Below are 19,861 nucleotides of genomic sequence, written 5' to 3' on the forward strand. Positions count from 1 at the left end.
TGGCTGTCAAATTAAGCTTGCCGTCCCACATGAAAATACATCCAGTTTTCCACGTATCTCTACTAAAACCAATGCAGTCTGGAACCCGATTGACTAAAGCTCCAGAACCTATTCAAGTTAATGGAGAACTCGAATTTGAGGTTAAAAACATCCTGGACTCCAAAATCATTAAGTCCAAGCTATACTATCTGATTGACTGGAAGGGCTACGGGCCTCAAGAACGATCATGGGAACCCTCTGAATACGTCCACGCACCTCGCCTAATCAAAAGATTCCACCGAACTTTTCCCGACAAACCAAAACCCCCGGGTGAGACAATTTTGGGAGGGGCCTTGAGGGGGGGTGCTGTCATGAGCACTGTTTCCAAGGAGTCAGGACAATTCCAACATCCCCGGAAGCAGGCTCACAACCCCCGCCCCTGGTCCCAACCGACCCCTATCGGGGCCCTCTGGACGATGTCCTGGCGCCGTTGGCGCCAGGCTCATAAGAATCACCAGTCCCGGCGCCAGAGGTGCCGGGCTCATGCTTTGGATAAAGGTGCTTGGGTGGACTTACCTGTAGCAGACCATGCTGCATACTCACCTTCACAAGTCCTGGCAAAATGAAGCCCCAGCCTTCTGCTGGGTGGGACTATTTTTCCGAATCTGGAACTACTTTCTTACCTGGGTGGGGCTGGCATCACTCCTTGACTCTGGAACCCAGGAACTCTTTTTCTCTTGGGCGAGACTGAGGAAGAAGACACCTAATCACCTCAACACTATTTAAACCACACCCGATTGGAAGAACGTGCTTCGCGTTATTCTGCATCTGCAGCAGGACGCTCACCGAGTCAGCTCCAGTCTTCTCGTGATATCTTCTGCTCCAGCCTGTGAAAACAAGTCAGATCTTCACTTACCATCCAGGGATCCAGTCTCCGGCTGCACCTGCTAGCAAAGGAACATCAGGTTAGCAAAAGGCAACGCTTTAGCAGCCGCGCTTACTTACCTGAAACCACGGCATTTTCCGAATCCCGCGGCCTTTACCTGCAAGACAAAGAACTCCGGTCAACGTTTTAGCAGCCGCGCTTACTTACCTGAACCCACGGCATCTTCCGCATCCCGCGGCCTCTACCTGCAAGACAAAGAACTCCGGTTAGTGCAAAAAGGGGGAAATTGGACGCAATTATATTTTCACTTACCGGAGCTGTGCGCTCCTCGCCATCTCCTCTTCTGCTGCATCTCCGCACCTGCAAATCAAGAAAAAGACATTAAGAGGTGCGAATAAACCTGTCAGCAAGCATATTACTTACGTGCTCCTCCACGCACGGACCTTCATACTTACGTGCATCCGTATGCTCAGCATATAGCATTTCGGCACCTAAGAAACAAAGGCAAAGACTTCATTAAAAGGTGCTCTCGAACTTTACAAACCGACCAGCATCCGCTCGTGCAGAAAACGACGGCATCGCTTCTTCAGCAGCTTTAAACCCTCTGAGGCTACAAGAGACTTAAAGCAATCCCAGTGAAGTAACTGGAACCCAGCGCCCCTGCATCAGTCGCAGGATGGAGAGCCCAGCATTTACATATCTAAGGTGAGAGCTCATTCAGACTTTGGGCGGCCTCAGGGAAGAAACGAATAAGGAGGAGAAGCCCAACCAACAACCAGCCATTAATCTCTTTTTCTTCCGCCTGCAGACACCTTACTCTACAAGTCAGACATTCCATAAGAGGAGGTCCGGTCTAGAGAACCATCCGAGTCCTGCGCTTCTCAATTGAAGACACGGTAACTGTCCAGCCAGGATCTGCGCCTCCGTGGGAACCAGGTGAGCGTTACAGCTGCATAGTGCTGCCAATTCGCGCAGTTTGGTCACATAGTTATCTACTGGTTCTGACGCCTCCTGTTTGCGGCTGTAAAACTGTATCCTGTGTAGGACTGTATTCTCCTTGCTGGCGAACCTTTTGACAATTCTTCTCACGGCTTCCTTAAATACGTCATCATTGTCACCAGCTACCGGCTCCGGGGTGAGACTTTCGATCACCTTCTGTCCCTCGACTCCCACGGCATTTAGTAGCATCACTCTGCGTCTCGTCGGCGAGTAGCTTGCACCACCCAAGGCCTCCACATACGTGGTGAATAAGGGTTGCCATTGTGGCCACGGAATGGCTGGCCTACGTGGAGTCTGGAGGAAAGGTGGTGGTGCCCCTTGCATGGCACCGTGCAGATTCTGGTGGTGATCCTCATTGCCAATTATGTAGTATAATTTCTGGAATGATACACTGGAGGCTGCTTGGCTTCATATGATGTTTCTTTATTTCCTAGAGAACATCAGCTTGACAACTGCACCTTAACTAAAGTGGCAACAGATGGGCAACAGGCCCTTTAACTATTATATGGTGGGTAAGAGTCTCTGGTCTTTGTTCAGGCTCATTAGGCCAGTCCAGTGGAGGAGCTAGCAGGAGCGGATGCTGCTCCGTGCCTTCGCTCCCTGCGTCTGCCCGCAGGAAGCATTGGAGTCGCATTTCCACCTTTTGTGCGAGGTCTCTACACCTGGTTTCTCTACAGCTTCTTCAAAGTACCAAGAGAAAGCCTCCCTTCTGTCTATGAAGATTTTCAGTGATTTAATTCTCATATGGGTGTGAATCCCAGATTTGCCTTTCTGACTTATATCTGTTTTCTGCTATACACCCCTACCAAGTATCCAAGGGCTGTTTTGGGTTTGGTAAAGTTATTTTGCCTCTGTGAGTGTCCCAGACCCTGTCTTCTGGGTTTTGCTCACCCTTCCGGGATCTCCACCAACCTCTTGGGGCCCCTGCACCTCCCTGACATCCAGCGTACCTTTTTTCTGGTCTGCGATAGTTTTGGGTCTTCAGGCGTGACTGCATTTTGTTGTGGGGCTTCCCCGACCTTCGTGGCCATCCTGCAGTCTGCGGCGGCTACGCTGTCTAAATCTTCTTCTGGGGAATGAAACATTTAACTCTCGCATTCTCCAGCCTGCTATGACACCAGGAGTTTCTCTTCTCAGGTTTGAGGAATGGTCTTTCTGCTCTGGACTTGTTCTGCTTTTGCTTGCTCCCGCCTCAGCGTTTTGGTCAGCCTTCTTCATTCTCTCGGCTCTCCACTTGCTCTCACGGCTCCAAAAGGGCTGGCTCAATGCCAATCCCAGTCCTTCTTCTGTGTTTATACTCCGCTGTACTTCAGATTGTCCAGATCGATTAGAATGCACTGTTTGAACTTGTGTGGTATTCTGTATTACTCTGCACCTCTTCTTCGTCTCATTTTTCCAATAACAGTGTTCACATGGGTAGTCACTATGCTCCCTCGTTGCAGTGTAAGGTAAATAATTGGTATCTTCTACCTTACAATAATACATAGAGGAGGAAGGGACTGGGTTGCCCTCAATAGGGTAAGGGAGTGGATAATGGGTATTTACATACCGTATTCTCCCTGTAATAACGTCCCTCGTCCCATAAGGGATATTCCCACACATGTGATCCTCCCACGGTGCACTACCCCCATGGGGACCATTGGACTGTGGCCGTGCCACACTCGCCCCCGAAATGATGAGACCCAAGGACTCTTCACAGTAAATAACCAAACACCTACAAGCTCTGTGTGCCTCCTCCAAACCCATCTCGGTCCAAGCTGTACTCCAGTACAATCGCTTTGGCTTACAGGTGGCGCTTAGTATCCAAAACTAGAAAAAGTACAGATGCATCATGATTTTAAATGCAATTAGCCACCACACTTTCCCAATATTTGAGGGTTAAGGATACTGGAAGATGGGGCGATATTTCTTAATTTTCCGCAGGATTTAAATTAAGTTTCAACAATTGTTGACTTGCTAAAATTTAGGAGACATTTTACCAGACTTCAAGGGGCTTTTGACAAATAAGGTCAAATCGCGAGCAATGACATCAAGAATTGCTTTAAGTGTTTTGGCGGGGGCAAATACTGAGATGCGAGTCAAAAGGTTTACATATCGAGTTTCACAGATGCCCTCCTGTGACAGAGACAAAGGCCAGTATCTGGGAATAAGAAATGGTGTAAAAGACAGGCAAAGTGCCCAAAAAAAAGAAGAGGCAGAGTACTGTGATACTCTGCAGTGTCTCTTCTCAAGACTGTAAAATAATCTGCCTAGGACTTGCACAAAGATTGTGACTTTCAGGAATACAATACGGCAATTCCCGCATGTAACTACTTGAGTAATCCACATCCTCGCTGCTCGCTCAGAGTATACCTCCCAACGTGAATGCCATAGGATGGGCACAACAAGCACGAAACTAGCACAGATTGAAAAAAGACCTACATGAAGTTTCTCTTGCCGCAAACCTAGCATGGATACAAAGAAAGACCTGCACAAAGTTTCTTGCGATGCTGCTCGAACCTATCACAAATTGAAAAACTGTGCAAAGTTTCCCGTGGTACTGCATGAAAGTAACACGGATGAAAAAAAAAAGACCGGTGCAAAGTTTCTCGTCATGCTACACAAATCTTACATGAGAAAGAAACACCACGCTCTGTGTGAAAATGCACAAAACCGGGTGAAATTTCAGTGGTGGTGGAATTGTAATGCTAATTTCGCAGAACCGGTGGAAGCGGATTCCAGTGCGCATTACACATCTTTCGCTTTGCAGGTGAACATTTTGCTCACCCGTACTAGGAACCTAACTCTGCACGCACTGACACCACCAACCGAACACCTGAAGATGAGACTGTAATAGGCAACAGTTATTACAATGTTGTAATGTGTATCAAACACTGTGCACAAACTAAATGTTACCCATTTATGTTTTTTACTGTACATGCTATTGTGGTAATGGTTATGTTTAATTTGACTTTTCTAACATCACATATGTGCATTTACAAGCTGTCATCGGTGACTAGAATAGGAAATTAGTCCTGTGATATGCACAAGAAACTTTGTACAGGTCTTTTTATATCCATTGTAGTTTCGTGCAGTGGCACGAGAATCTTTGCACAGTTTTCCATGATCCGTGCTAGTCTTGTCCACCGACATGATAAACTTTACTCAGGCTTCTTTTAGATCTGTACTAGTTTCACGATGCAGCACGAGAAACTTTGCATGTTTTTGGTTGCAACAGTGCCAGGATCACGCAGCGGCACAAGAAACTTAGGGAAGCTTTTTGTTTGATTTGTGTTGGGTTTGCACAGTGGCACAAGAAACTTTGTGCCATTCTTTTCGATTTGTGCTATGTTCGCGCAGCGGCACGAGAAACATCACACAGCTTTTTTCAATTCGTACTGGTTCGCGTAGTGACACGAGAAACTTTGTACTGCCCTTTTTGATTCTTGTTAGGTCCGCGCAGGGGCACGAGAAACTTTGTGCCGCTCTTTTCGATATGCAGAGGTGGTGGGATAGCTGCAAAAAGGATCTAAATCTTACAGATTTCACGTCTGCGGCTGGCAGAACAGAATTTCACAATTTCGCCCATACCTAGTTCCTAGAACTTCTTCATACAATTAGTAATTTCATGTTATTAGAAGTATGGTTAGTTAACGCATTGGGGAAATGTACGCATTTACATATATTTTATTGCTTGTGATCAGTAACATTCGTTAAACTTGCAGTCTTTGTAATAAAGCAGGCAAAATGATATATGGGTGACAATTAAGTAATACTTCATGATGACATTTCAGAGGGCTGTAGCTAGAGTAGCTTCCTTTTGCACTAGTTTTGAAAATTGAGCAACTGCACTTATTACCACGCTTTTTCTGCTTGTGCAATACAGAATCGGTCGAATGGATTTCACCCCCAACCCATATTACAAAAATATTTTTGCAATGGGGAAAATTAAGCATTTGGATATTTGTACTGTTTGTGCTACATCAGATAATACTAAACCAATTGTTTTTATTCTAAGTGCCACCTCTCACATTTGAAAAGGTAAGCAGCACCCCAATTTCAACTGCTTCAAGTTCAGAGGGAGCAGGGGGAAATATTGATGTGGAAAATAGCAGCAGCAGTAACCAATATGTAATTCCCATCATTCTGTACAGCAGAATCAAAGATTACAAAAAGGAAACCTATAACAAACAACCAAATGAGTTACTTTTTGCTAGCCAATATACATCAACCACGTCATATGCAGTCGGACCAGAAGAAACTGACACCGAAAACAATAAATCCAAAAAAGACTTCATTATAGAGATAAAGTACCTTCTCAAGCTGACCATTCATTGTTAAATAAATGATTTACAGATTTGTCTTTAATTAAATGAGATTTCATCAATGTGAGCATTTGTTTGCTTAAATGTGCTAGAAAATTCAAAGTAAACAATTTTCTTTCGAACGCAGAGTAGAAACATTTTCTTGGAAAATTCTATTAGTAATATATGTAAACAAACTATTGAAGATATTTATAGCATAAAAACATTGATAACACTAGAAGGAGGAGTTGAATGTTACATCAAAACCATAATTTTGGAGACCACCAGGGGGCACTGACGTGATGGTTGCTTGAGCCGTCGTCTCCCTCGCCAGGCAGTGAGAAATGGCAGAGCGTTCCGCAATTGTCGAAACCCATGGCAGCACAAACATATAAACTGGACCCTGATCCTCTGGAGCACACTGCAGTCGAACGGTGGGAGAAATAGTGCCCTCATTCATTGTAAACGCAGCCCGATGCCCGATTCAGAGTGCCGCAGGGATCGCAAAAAAGGAAACAAAAAGCATGGCGGACGCGGATTAAATGTAACAGAGACCCCTGACCCGCTAAGGCCTGGTGGGAGAAGAGGACCTCCTACTGATACAACGGACAAAGAGCCCATGGCCAGCCGGCTTTGGGAGGGTGCAGGGCTGATCTCGAGAGCACACACAGGCAGTGATCCAGCTTGCTGGCAGACAGCAAGGGATAAAATGAGGGACAGATCCTACAGCCGTACTAGCTCGAGCCAGGCACTCAGTGTCAACATATGTAATCCCCCCACCTTCACGGGAAGCGCTCAAAGTGCAAACAAAGGAACATTTTTAAGAAAGGGTAGAGGACACGGACATTGCTATATCAAGCTGGTAGAAAAGGCACATAATCACGTAGCTACGCACCAGCCCATGCCCGGCACCAAATGTCTGTGCAGATAAGCTTGCTAATTTCCTGAGCAGTGCGAAGAGCTCAGGCAAAGAGCTACTCATGGAGTGACAGTTGGAGGCACAGGCGTAGTTTTCTCCAACTTGTGGATACAGTGAGTGAGCACATTCCAATACTCCCATGTTACCCGCAGACCACAGAACAATCCAGTTAAAGGCTGGCAACCCTGCTGCATTGTAGAACCCACTAGCAACAGTGAAGAGGCTGCAGAAACAAAATTTGAATAGTGCATAGCATACCCACAAGAAGCAACGTGACAAGCAAACCTCCTTTGGAGCGTGGGGTGTTTAAAGTGGGAAAATAAAGGGGTACACTGACCATAGGAACCCTTGTTTGAGCAATATGAGCAGAGCACAGTTAGTGTGAAAATCATTGTGGTCATTAATCACACAAGGGAAGATAAACGCCCGCACTTGCTCCCGCCCTGGACCCATGCACGGCCTTCAAGTTGCACAGATTTCACTACTACTCAGCAGCCACGGAGCACTAGCAGGGGCTGAACCTGCCAGAAATACTGGGACATGACCGCGACAGCTCAACTAAGGCTGACATTCGGCTCCTCTTGGGAGAAATTCGATTGATAAAAACCAGCCTGACTGAGAAAGTCACAGACTTGCAGACCAGAACGGTCAAAGTAGAGGACCGGATTAAGGCCTTAGAGAACAACCAATTGTCAGGTGACCTTGCAGCGATGAACAGTGAAGCCGGTTCCTGGACTTAGAACAAAGAGAGAAGCATGTTGAATTAAGCTGGATGATCTAGAGAACTGAGAACGAAGATCAAATATACGCAAAATGGGCCTAAGTGAGAAGATGGGAGAAACCCCATCCTTGCTGGAGAGTCGAGTAAAGGCCCTAGTGATATTACTGTTCGGCCCCACAGAAGCACCCAACTTCGAATTTGATAGGATACACAGAGCTGGAGGCCCAGCGAATGACCCGAGATCGGTCCTCGCCAAATGTCATTACTTTCGACAAAAACAGGACATTTTGCAGAAGGCGAGAGAGAAAGAGCCTATTAACTTTGAAGGATCTAGCGTTAGAATGTTTCAAGACCTGTCAGATACCACACTTAACAAGCAGAGAATCTGTCGCCCACTAACAACCTGGCTACAGGAGCAGGACATTCGCTACCTATGGGGGTTCCCATTTTCAGTGAGCTTCGAAAATGAGGGTGAGGGCTACCGTGCACTTCGGAAGAGGAAGCCCGAGTAGTCCTGGAGAGCCTCTAAGCTGGTGCGCAAGGAACAGACAGGGACAAAACTTGAATGCCCAGGGACCCTATGCACAAAGCTGTGGCCTCCTCGCTGCGGAGAGGTCGAGCTCAAGGTACCAGGAAGTACAAGCGGTACTACACACCTTGAAGGCCAGGTCCCCGGGGAAAAGTTGAAAGTCAAAGTAGTGTCTTCATTTGTATTTATATGTCTCCCAGTTGCTAACAAATTGATTGATGTACTAATCCGGTTAAGACTGATAGAAGGGCTTCAACAAGTCATGGTGAGTCCAGAATATTCACTTAGCCATGTGGGACTGGATAGTGGCAAATTGGAATAAGGTTGCGGGGCGTTTCCGCCATTAGGTTAACAAAAATGGTTCATTGGATTTTTTTGCTTGGAGAGTGGTCCCTGAAGTGTGGCCCTTCTTATTTTAGGGTGTCTCAGTTAAAAAAGAGTGCCAATGCTGGCATTTTTAACAGGGGGGGAGGCAAGGGAGGGATACACATCAGAAGGGTGACAAGGCACATCTCGGGCACCATTGAAGTTAGACAGAATCAACTTAACGCATGTGCGAACCACAGTTGCTGTGTGCTAACAGCTATAGCGATTAAGAGGGCAGGCCAACTGATAAGGGTCAGAATGAAAAAAAACGAAAACCACCATGGCATTACTTGACGGGATTAAGTTTGGGTCCCTCAATATCAAACGCTTAAACTCACCGCAACATCGCTCTATGCTGGCAAGGGAATTTAAACTTGCCAAACTGGATGTATTGTTTGTGCAAGAAGCATAATTTGCGCAGGGAAAGGAATTCAAAGTCGTAAGCAGAGAGATAGGAGGAACACTGTGGGCCTCGGGCGGGCATAATAGGGGTGGAGTGGGTATTATATATAGGAAATCCCTAGGTCTCCAAATAACGCAAATATTCTGAGAATTGAGGAGCGGCGATACATTGTATTAAAGGGAAAGGTGAGGTCCCGGGTGGTTACTTTCTGCTCTGCTTACGACCCAACCAAAATCAGCTACACTTCAGAAAGTCTCTGGTTGGAAAGAGGGTATGTTAGTATGTGGGGGTGATTTTAACATCATATCAGACCCTAGAATGGATTGGGATTCAATGAGACACGGTGCACATCCCCCATGCTATCCGACAAGGGAGGGATTTCCTGATCTATTAAGAGCTAATTACCTTATCGATACATGGCGCAAGATACTCCCGCAAGAGAGAGTATTTACTTTTTATTCCCCCCCACACACATCACCTATTCCCGAATAGATTACATATTGGTTGAAGTGGCAAATGAAGGCACAATACTGACAGCAGCTATAGAGATAGTGGCATGGGCGGATCATGAATTATGCACACTGAAACTGGATCTGTGCCCATCCTTATAGACAGACCGCAGGTGGATCTGCAATGACACCCTCTATAAAGATCCACTGTTTACAGAAACCGTAGCAGACGCAATAAAGAATTACTTCATCACAAATGACACAGGGGAGCTATCATTAAATATGGTTTGGGAAGCGGCAAAGGCCACAATCCGGGGCATTTTGATTGCAGAAGGGGCCTATAGACACAAGATCGGAGTGAAAAGGGAAAGAGAGCTAAAAAATGAAATTGCACAGAAAAAACTGTCCCTTCAAACCCACCCCGTCGGTAGTGAGGAAATTTTAGCGCATATTGGAATGCTCCGGAAAGAATTGACGATATATGGCAAAGCAAGGCGTTGACTCAACTGCGATATTTAAAGCAAACATTTTACGTGAAGGGAGATAAAGCCCACACTATGTTGGCCATTCACCTGCGTAAACAGAGGGCTGAAAGAGCGATTCCCAGAATTAAAGATGAAAGGGGGAACGATTTGTTAAATCTAAGCGAAATCACAAAGCGCTTTTCCTGAGTTTACACCACTTTATATACGGCAGAGGAGGGAGGCATGGAGGACGATATGGCACAATACTTAATTAGGTTTCCCCACACTCCAATACCACAAGACAGTCAAGTCATGCTGAACAGCCCAATTACAACAAGAAATTTCAGAACGCCATCTCTAAACTGAAAGCAGGCTCAGCACCAGGGCAAGACGGGTTCACACCAGCCTTCTATAAAGCTTACAGTAATTCCTTAGCACCCTTTTTGGTGAAACATTTTAATACAATTCTAGAAACGAGGCAGGCCCCTGCGTCATTCACGGAGTCAAGAATTGTAGTGATACCGAAAGAGGGCAAAGATATCACGGAATGCACATTGTACCGCCCAATATCTCTTATAAACGTTGATGCTAAGATTTATGCAACCGTCCTCGCCGGTCTTTTGGTCCAAATATTGCCACAACTTGTTCATAGAGATCAGGTTGGTTATGTGAGGGGTAGGCAGGGTGTAGACAATGTCCGTAAAACCCTAGACCTGATTGCTTCCATTGATGACAGCGTAAACTGCCCCATCTTAATGTCAATCAATGCAGAGAAGGCATTCGACAGGGTCAGGTGGCCTTTTCTGTGCACAGTAATGCAGTGGGCAGGTCTTGGTCAACAATGGGTGTCAGGAGCTTTGGCATTATATCGAAAGGCTACTGCTAAAGTCTTCATTAACAGTATTGCATCAGAGTCCTTCAACTTGCCGCGAGGCACACGAAAAGGCTGCCCTCTGTCCCCCCTTTTCTTCCCCCTGATGTTGAACCAGTTAGCACAGGCAAATCGAACGAATGCCCGGATGCAGGGGTTTGTAAGACCAGGGCATGAACACAAATTGGCACTATTCGCTGACGATATCCTAGCTTACATCACTCAACCATTGGAGTCAGTGCCAGCCCTCTTTGCCACATTGGTGGAATATGGGGCATTATCAGGATTTCAGGCAAACTTAAATAAAACTGTTGCATTAACACTGCAGCCAAACTCGGCCCTTCCGAGACACTTAGTAGCGGAGTGGGGTTTCCACCTGCAGGCAGAAGGAATTAAGTATTTGGGCGTGATGATCACGAAAGACTTAACAAGTTTGTTTCGGGCAAACTACATACCCCTGCGGTACTCCATAGAATCTAATCTGGAGAGATGGTCCAAAATGGCACTCTCCTGGATGTCTAGATTTACATCGATCAAAATGAACATTCTCCCCAGGTTTTTATTTCTTTACCAATCACTCCAAGTGGCTATCCTCGAAGGGTTCCATGTAGAAGTAAAGCGCACCCTTCTTGCATACTTGTGGGCAGGCCTGAAGCCTCGGGTGTCGTACACGACTTTGATAGCACCAAAGGATAAGGGAGGCATGGGTTTCCAAGACTTTTTCAAATATTATAGGTCATTGCAACTCTGCATCCTAGCGGACCATTTGTGGGAAAGCACTGAGAAGCAGTGGGTCGGCCCCGACAATGAGCTATTTGCGCCGGTAACCCTGGGCGAGTAGTTGTGGGTCCGCTTTAAGACCAGGGCACGAAGGATTCGGGAACATCCAGTCTTGTCAGTACTATGGTCTCTATGGGCACCATCAGAGATTTGCTAACAGACACAAGTATTTTTCAGCCCCAATATGAGGGAGGCCTGGTAAGAGTGGGGCAGATGTGGAAAGAAGGTACCTACATAATAAAAGCAGAACTAGAGGAGGCACAGCAGGTTGTCACTATATCGCCTCTACACTATTTACAGTTATGAGTGTATTGCGAGATCTGCGTTGGGACGATTCTCTCCGAAGGCCGCTCACCGACTTTGAGTGCATTTTGAGTGAACCCGTGACTCCAGAAGGTTAATTGCTCAATTGTATAGCGCATTGCTTACTAGGGGCCATCTGACACAACCGAGCACTCAGATCAACTGGGAGACAGAGTTAGTGCTGCAAGATCATCCGGACACATGGGCAGTGACATATAGGTCAGCTTGGAATACATCAATATCCATGCAGTATAAGATGGTTAATAGGAGACTGCTGATGAGATGGCACCTGACTCCGCAAAGGCTAGCGAAAATGTTCCCAGGGGTAGCGCCGTACTGTTGGAGGGGTTGTGCTGAAGTAAGCAATTATTGGAACCAGTGGTGGCGCTGTGTAAGTGTGCATACGTTTTGGAAAGAAATCCTGGTCTGGAAACAGGCCATAGATGGTATCCATAGTAATTTGTCCCCATTATTATTTTTGTTTGGAATTGAGACGGACAGTGAGGGAACGAACACAGTCCTTTCACACATGCCCAGGAACCTGTTGTTAGCAGCAAGAGTGTGTCCGACAATCAGATGGAAAAGTAGTACGCTACCAACGAAGGGGGAATGGCTCAATAAAGCACACACAATTTACCAAATGGAAAGCATTACAGCTGCCTTGCTAGAGTCGCACTCCGATATAGATGTGTTCTGGCTTCCCTTCCTTGAGTATTATGCCGCACATAGAGACGCATTAAATCAGGCGGGGTAGAGGTTGGTGAGAGGGCACCCAACATGGACAGTAATGCTACAACCGTCATTGAATCAGATCAACCTTGGAAGGGAGGTGAGCAGGAAAATGCCCTGCTAACAAGGTTGAACAATGTTGAAATGTGCCGAAGTGAATAAGGGATGGTTTAAAAGACCCTAGTTGTAAAACAGATGTGTAAGGTGGTGCGGGGAGGGAGGAAAAGGAATCTGAAGTTACCGGTGTAGAGGATTACCCATTCTGGAACAGTTGGTTAATGTTTGCATCCGGGATTTGCTTCTATAGTGAAGCTTCATATTGGCAATGAAAAACCAAGCAAAATGTTTTTTTTTTCCTTTTTCTTTTACCGTTGACTTTGTGCTGTATTTACGTGAATGGTGTCATTCTTATGATGGTAACAAAATCAATAAAATACTGTTTTTAAAAAAACAAAATAATTTTGTATTTGGCATTAGAATTGCCAGTCATGACGATTCTAAAAAAAAAAAAGTCACATTTTGTTCTTCCAAATACGAATTGTGAATTGAGGCATCATTTCTTTTATGAGGCAGTGGAATGGGATGCACATGTGTTAGCAGACTCATTAAATAAAAAAGTTTCAAAATTTGGCAAAACCAAATTTAAAAATCTCAATGAAGGGGTAGTACAAGAATTATTCAGTCTCCAATGTAACGTTAAATATTGTGATAGCACAAGTCAAGAAAGGCATACATTTGGTCATGATAAATCACTGTAATTATGTAAAAGAATTGCAGGATTTGAGATATAACTAAAAATGAATTCACAATCAGCTTTAGAGATGTAAGAAACATTCCACAACAAACATCTCGGAAAACCTCAGGGCGCGTGTAACAGCACCCTAATAAACATCCCTCCCAAAATAAATGGAAAAATTAATTAACCTCAACATGATGGAGAATTTGGGATCATTTTAAAAAATATGCTAATTTCATGCAGGGTACCATCAGCGGTTGGCCTTATGTGTTGCTGGTCCCCTGCATGCAGTTTTCAATATTCAGAAAGCAGAGTTTAATTGCGAAGAGTAAATGAAGGCAAAATCGCCTTTACGCTTGAAATTACCCTTCGCAGGCAATGTTTTATAATAGGATTGCTATCAAATCTGCCTGGTCTTTAGTGGATGCTAACCCAAGTCATATTTCACCGAAATCGTTTGGTCTTCAGGAGTCAAACCGTGTGTTCTTCCAAAAAAAGGAGGAAAGCAAGGCAGAGATGCACATTTCCGATTTGCTGCCCTCCTACCACTTAGAAAAGCAGGGAAACGAGGAGGAGAGCTAAAAGAAACCCTTTCATTTTGTGCACCACTCATTTGATAATAACCCATGCGTGTAACATGTTATCTGTATAGATATAGTATCAGAAGATTATGGGTTTCATTACGGGTCCGGCGGTAACCTTGCTGCTGCTCGCGAGTTGCCGCCGGACCCGTAATAACTTACCGGCGTCTGACTTCCCGGTGCCACTGGGATATTACAAGTCTGGCGGTTGGGAACTCAGGCGCTGGTACATTTGTTAATCCCCAGTCCCACGGAGTTCTATCGGACTCTATGTGAGTGGGGACACGGGAACACCGACACCGTTAGCAAAGGTGCCACTGCTCCTGTGATAAGTCTGCCTACCGTGGCTGCTGCGCCCGGCAGGGTCCAACCTGTCGGGGGCAGCGGCACCAGCAAGCAGACTTGTAGTTTGCCGATCTGGAAACAAGGGTGCCGGTAAGCTCACCGGCACCCTTGTTTCCAGATCGGCAAACATGTAATGAGGCCATATGACTGATTAACTGCAGAGGTCAAATGAGATAGGAGATAATGTTGGTTCCATATGAACCGGTAATGATATTAAAACAAATGTAACCAATTCCGTGGCAATAAACTCATACAAAGCAATTTCCTGTTCTGGGTTTTTAATTACTTAGCATCCATTTTATTTATTGTGTCATGTGGTTTCCAATAAAGTCTTTACACAAAACAATCTAAAATCAATGAGCTTGTGAAGACAAGATATTACAGAAGAAACATCTCATGAAGTTGAGCTAAAAATCAATTAATTAATCAAATTCAATATACTTACAGTGTTTCCTTTAACATATTAAAAAGAAACAATTACATTTGTTCCACACAGAAACTGAACCAGTACAATAGATAAAGTCCTTATTATTGACTGCAGAACAAAAAGAGCTGTATTGCTCTCCACAAATTAGCAAGAACAATGTGTTTTTTAAAATAAACTAAAATTACCTCTCTGCATATCGTAGAGTTGACAGCGTCTCCTCGTAACAGATATCTGCTGGACTTACAGCTGCAATCTGTAAATAAAAAAGTCTATTAATTAGCATTCATTTTATTTTGAAAACGTCATCTGCATAATGTTCTGGATGAAATGTCAGCTATTTATAATACTCAGTAATGCGAACTCATTATCCAGCCAAGACCATCAACTTTTACAGAACATTTTCCAAAATCATTTCAAGGTTTATCAAGGCAGAAGATAGAGCTTTGGAAACTCAATATATAAATATATCTGTCGCTCTCCAAAAAGTAATTGGGAGAAGGCAACCAGGAGCGATTTGCAAGCTTTCCACGTTACTGACTTTGAAGCTATCTAAAATAAATTAATAGTTTCGTAATATTCAATAATCTAGTTACATTAACTACCAGCGCAAGAAATATAAGCAATATCATTGTAAAACACTCTATATTGTGATCATGTTCTTGTCATTGTTTCTGCAATTCCCCTATCAAACCTTAAACATTTGAATGCTACCCATTTACCACACTAAGGGCCTCATTACAAGTACTCCGGTCTGGAATGCGGTGAGTCCGTGACGACGGTAATACAGTTTCTGCGTCCTCAAAGTCGCGGAAAGATCTGCCGATTACGGCCAGTCAGTCGCGCGCACCAGACAGATGCGGAAAACTGTATTACCGTTGTCACGTAAACACCCACAGAAATGGACATAGCGGACCCACAAGCACTGTAGAAACCGTCTCCGCTGCCGTCTTCACGGACACGGATGTGGAAATACCATGACTACGAAAACCGGAAATAGAAGACAGGCGGCCATCATATAAAGCACAATCCACTGCCATCCTGAGTCAGCACAGGCTAAATCTGCACACTGAGAAGCCAGAAAGGACCACCAGCATGGCAGCCAGGATCCCTGCCCAGAGACAATGCAAACAGCGCTTCAGTGAGGCGGAGCTCACTGTATTGGTAGTCCACATAGTGCAGCATGCAGAAATGCTGTTTAGCGCAGACCAACGGCGTGCAACACAGCAGCGCAGGAAGGATGTGTGGGCCGAAGCTGCACGCAAGTGCACAGCTGTGGGCGTGATTACAAGGAGCGTTAAGGACTGCCACAAGAGGTGGGACGACCTCAGACTGAGGGTGCGAAACCTGATCGCAACCAGTGGTCGAAGTGAGCGGGAGCGGTCGGGAGCGGTGCTCCTCTACTTTTTTTAATTACCTTTTACAGCTCCTATACTTTTAATTCAAAAAGAAACTGTTCCGGAATGGTTTTGTTTTAAAATAAAAGTGTAGGAAGATGTTGAAACCTTCACTTTCAGTGCAGTGCACTGAACGTACCTTTAAACAGCAGATGCAAGTGTTTTGGGGGTGTATTGTGTGTGGGCAGGGTTGTGGCAATGGGGTTTGTGGGGAGCAGGGGCAGGCCAGCAGGGAACATAGTTCCACTACTTCTATTCGTACACTTCGACCACTGATCGCAACACACCGGCAACGCAGCAGTGACATAGGTAGAGGGCCCCCTTCTCCACTGAGGCTGCAGACATGGGAGGAGCGCTGCAGCAGTGTCCTCCACCTTGAGGCCATCCATGGGATTGGGGATGCTGAGGCAGGAGTGAGCCCCCCTGCAGATGCTGGTAAGTGCACACATATGAATGCCATATGACTACTTGTTGAGGCCAGGTGTGCCCCAAAGGACCCATTAACAACCCCCCCAGCCAGTGCATGAGTGCCCCAAAGAACCTATTAACAACCCCCCCAAGCCAGTGCATGTGTTTCCCAAAGGACCCATTAACAACCCCCCCAGCCAGTGCATGAGTGCCCCAAAGGACCCATTAACAACCCCCCCAGCCAGTGCATGAGTGCCCCAAAGGACCCATTAACAACCCCCCACCCCTCAGCCAGTGCATGAGTGCCCCAAATGACCCAATCATGACCCGGACGATGAACAACATCCCTACAATACATGGCCGTCAACATTCATATGCGTGTAAATGCAAATGTTCACTGATCAACCTGTCTGATGCATGTGATGCACCCATAAGGTACCACCACACAACTAATAGCATGCCCTCTGTGTCCCCACAGCCATTCAAGTGACTATGACAACGCACAACAGGCGAGGCAATTGGCACCTGCACGTGTGCAACCCAGCGCCCCTTCCCAGGAGGAAGACGCTAGCTGCTCAGCAACTCTGCCACCAGCTGCATCTGGTACAGATGTACCGGCCACCAGCACCACCATCTCCACGCGGCCTGCTGCCACACAGGTGCCACGGGCACCCATCATGCCCACACAACCCACCCCAAAAAACATCTGCACTGCAGAGGAGGCTTCAGGCAGTGACAACAGTGCCCCAGCACTGCAGTCTGATGTAGGGCCACAGGGGGAGGTGCCCAACCTGGATGACTTGACATCCTTCCATAACCTCCAGTTCAGCCCAACATCAATACACAGTCCGATGAGGTCGCCAACCCCCTCAATGGCTGAGCTGAATGTCCGTATGCAGCGGATGGAGGACCAGCAGGCCACCCTCACCCAGCTAGTGGAAAGTCAGCTTGAGGAGTCCAGGTTGCAGAGGGAGTGCTACACTGCATCTGTGCGTCGCCTCTCCAGGTCGATTGGACGCTTTGCCACCACCATAGTGACCCTGGCACGCCATGTGCGGGAGGGCAACAACAGCACTTTCAATATTGCCGAGTCTATGTTGCTTGCCCAGCAGGCATATCTGGGACGTTTGCCACCAATGCCAGCAACAGTTCCATCCACAAGCACCACCCCATCCAGCTCCACCTCTGCCAGCCCACGGAGGCGCTCAAGTCGCCTAAAAGGGCCCTCTGGCAAGGATGCCCGTGCACAGAAGCGCACACGCAAATGATGGCATGTGTGTTTGGCACTGCAGGACACATAGGGACAAGAAGGGTGTAAGGGGGTGGGTACGTTTGGGTGGTGGGGGAGGTCCATTAGGGGGTTAGTGAATTGGGGCCTGGTTGGGGGTGGGTACGTTTGGGTGGTGGGTGGGCACGGGTGTACAGCTTCCCTAAACAATGCACCTTCTTCCCTGTTGTTATGTTATGAATATATCATCATTGAAAAAAACATTTATGAGTGGACATCCATCATTTCATTTGCAGTTCATCACTTCATTTACTGGCATTGTCATATCCATGCAATGCTGTCAATGTGCAGTCTCTCAAAAGTAAATGCGAATCAGTGTATGCCGTGCTCGTTGTCCATCTTGTGCACCCCCAGGAGGAGATGGAGCCATCCCATCCCCATCCACCAACCCCATCTCCATCTCCATCCCCGTCCCCATCCCCATCATCATCCTCTGCGTCTGGGGGCATCGGAATGTTCCTGCGCAAGCACAGATTGTGCAGCATGGCACAAACGAGCGTAATTTTACCTGTCTGCACTAGGCTGTAGAGCAGTGATCTGCCAGATCTGCTCAAGCAGCGGAACTGGGCCTTCAGTAGTCCAAATGCCCTCTCAATCATGCCACGTGTGCGGACGTGTGCCCTGTTGTACGCCTCCTCATGCATGTTCCTTCGCCTCCGTACAGGCGTCATCAGCCATGGCGTGAGTGCATATCCAGCATCACCTACAGGGGATGTAGATGTGGGGGATATGTCAGTGTTTGTTGTATCATGTCTTCATCAGATACAGTGCAATCATGTGTCATTGATCATTCATCCATATGTGGCAAGCAGTGGTTGGACCGGTGGGTGATTATCATTCCTGGGTCATTGTAGTCGACGTTGGCATCTGGATATTGACCAACGCATTAATGTGCATGTGTAGTTGCCCCTGCGGTTAATATTGGTTGGTAAGTATGGCATTGTGCAGTGATGTACACACATGGCAGAGTCAATTAATTGACTGTGATGATGTTGTCGATGCAGGATGTCTCATGTGCAGGCATCATGTGCATTGAGGGGCAGTGGTGCATATTGTGGGTGGATTTATTCAGTGGCTCCAGGTGTATGGGTCAGTGGTAGTATCGGCTGTGTGTGTCATGTGGCAGGGTGTGTATGGGCACACTGTGGCAACCTGTCATGTGTAGCTTTGTGATGTGTGGGTTGTGCTGACTATTCAGTAGATGGGCGGGGCGGGTGATTCATGTCCAGTTGTAGCAGCCCACTCACATAGGTCATTGCCCTGGACACACATCCCCCTTCCACAGGGCCTGTGCATTGGCAGTTGTACTCACCCAATAGCCATGTGCTTTGTCCAGCATAGCGTTCCATGTACCGTGATGTAGAATTCTCCAGAACCATTGAGTCATGTATTGAGCCCAGGAAACGTGTGCAGAAATGTGTTATCACTTGTGCGGCATCCCATACCATCTGTACATTCAGTGAGTGGTACTGTCTCCTATTGCGGTACACCATCTCAATAGCACGTGGTACTGTCAGCTCTATGTGGGTGCAGTCTACTGCACCTATGCAATTTGGCATGCCTGCAATGGCATGGAAGGCCAACTTGGTGGGAATGACCTCGGCAAGGGTACAGGGTAGGGCAATGTGTTCAGACAAATGGCGCAACAGGACATCCAGTACCTGTACCAGTATTTTAGAGAAACAGGGTTCTGGTAGCCCGTGCAGCTCACCAACTGTGTGCTGATAAGTTCCGGCGCCAAGAAAATGCAGTACCGACAGCACCTTCAGGAGGGGGGATGGCGGTGGTGATGTCAATGTGGCTGCTGATGTCGTCCTCTATGATGGTGGTGATGTACAGGATTGTTGGACGCTCCAGCCGGAATAATATTGTGTATCTGTCCTGGGGTCAGGTTCCAGGGTGAGGCCCTGATGCGTGGTATTGCAGGCTGCCTGCGTGGTGGTGCCGGCTGGACAATAGGGTTTAGCATGGGTACAGGGTTTGCTAAGTGCCGCCAGCGCC

At 46.6% G+C, this 19,861-nt stretch overlaps 1 protein-coding gene across 1 annotated transcript in view; it reads right to left on the reverse strand.

Moving 5' to 3' along the window:
* Window positions 1–19,861, reverse strand: part of LOC138467234 (kinesin-like protein KIF28) — a 516,126-nt gene that overhangs the window by 397,795 nt on the left and 98,470 nt on the right. The window contains exon 3 of the mRNA XM_069607266.1: window positions 14,956–15,023. Coding sequence (XP_069463367.1) covers window positions 14,956–15,023 — 68 coding nt within the window. The remainder of the gene's footprint in view (window positions 1–14,955; window positions 15,024–19,861) is intronic.

Source organism: Ambystoma mexicanum, chromosome 4q (assembly GCF_040938575.1).
Source record: "Ambystoma mexicanum isolate Mex_15411 chromosome 4q, UKY_AmexF1_1, whole genome shotgun sequence".
In the NCBI taxonomy this organism is placed as follows: Eukaryota; Metazoa; Chordata; class Amphibia; order Caudata; family Ambystomatidae; genus Ambystoma; species Ambystoma mexicanum.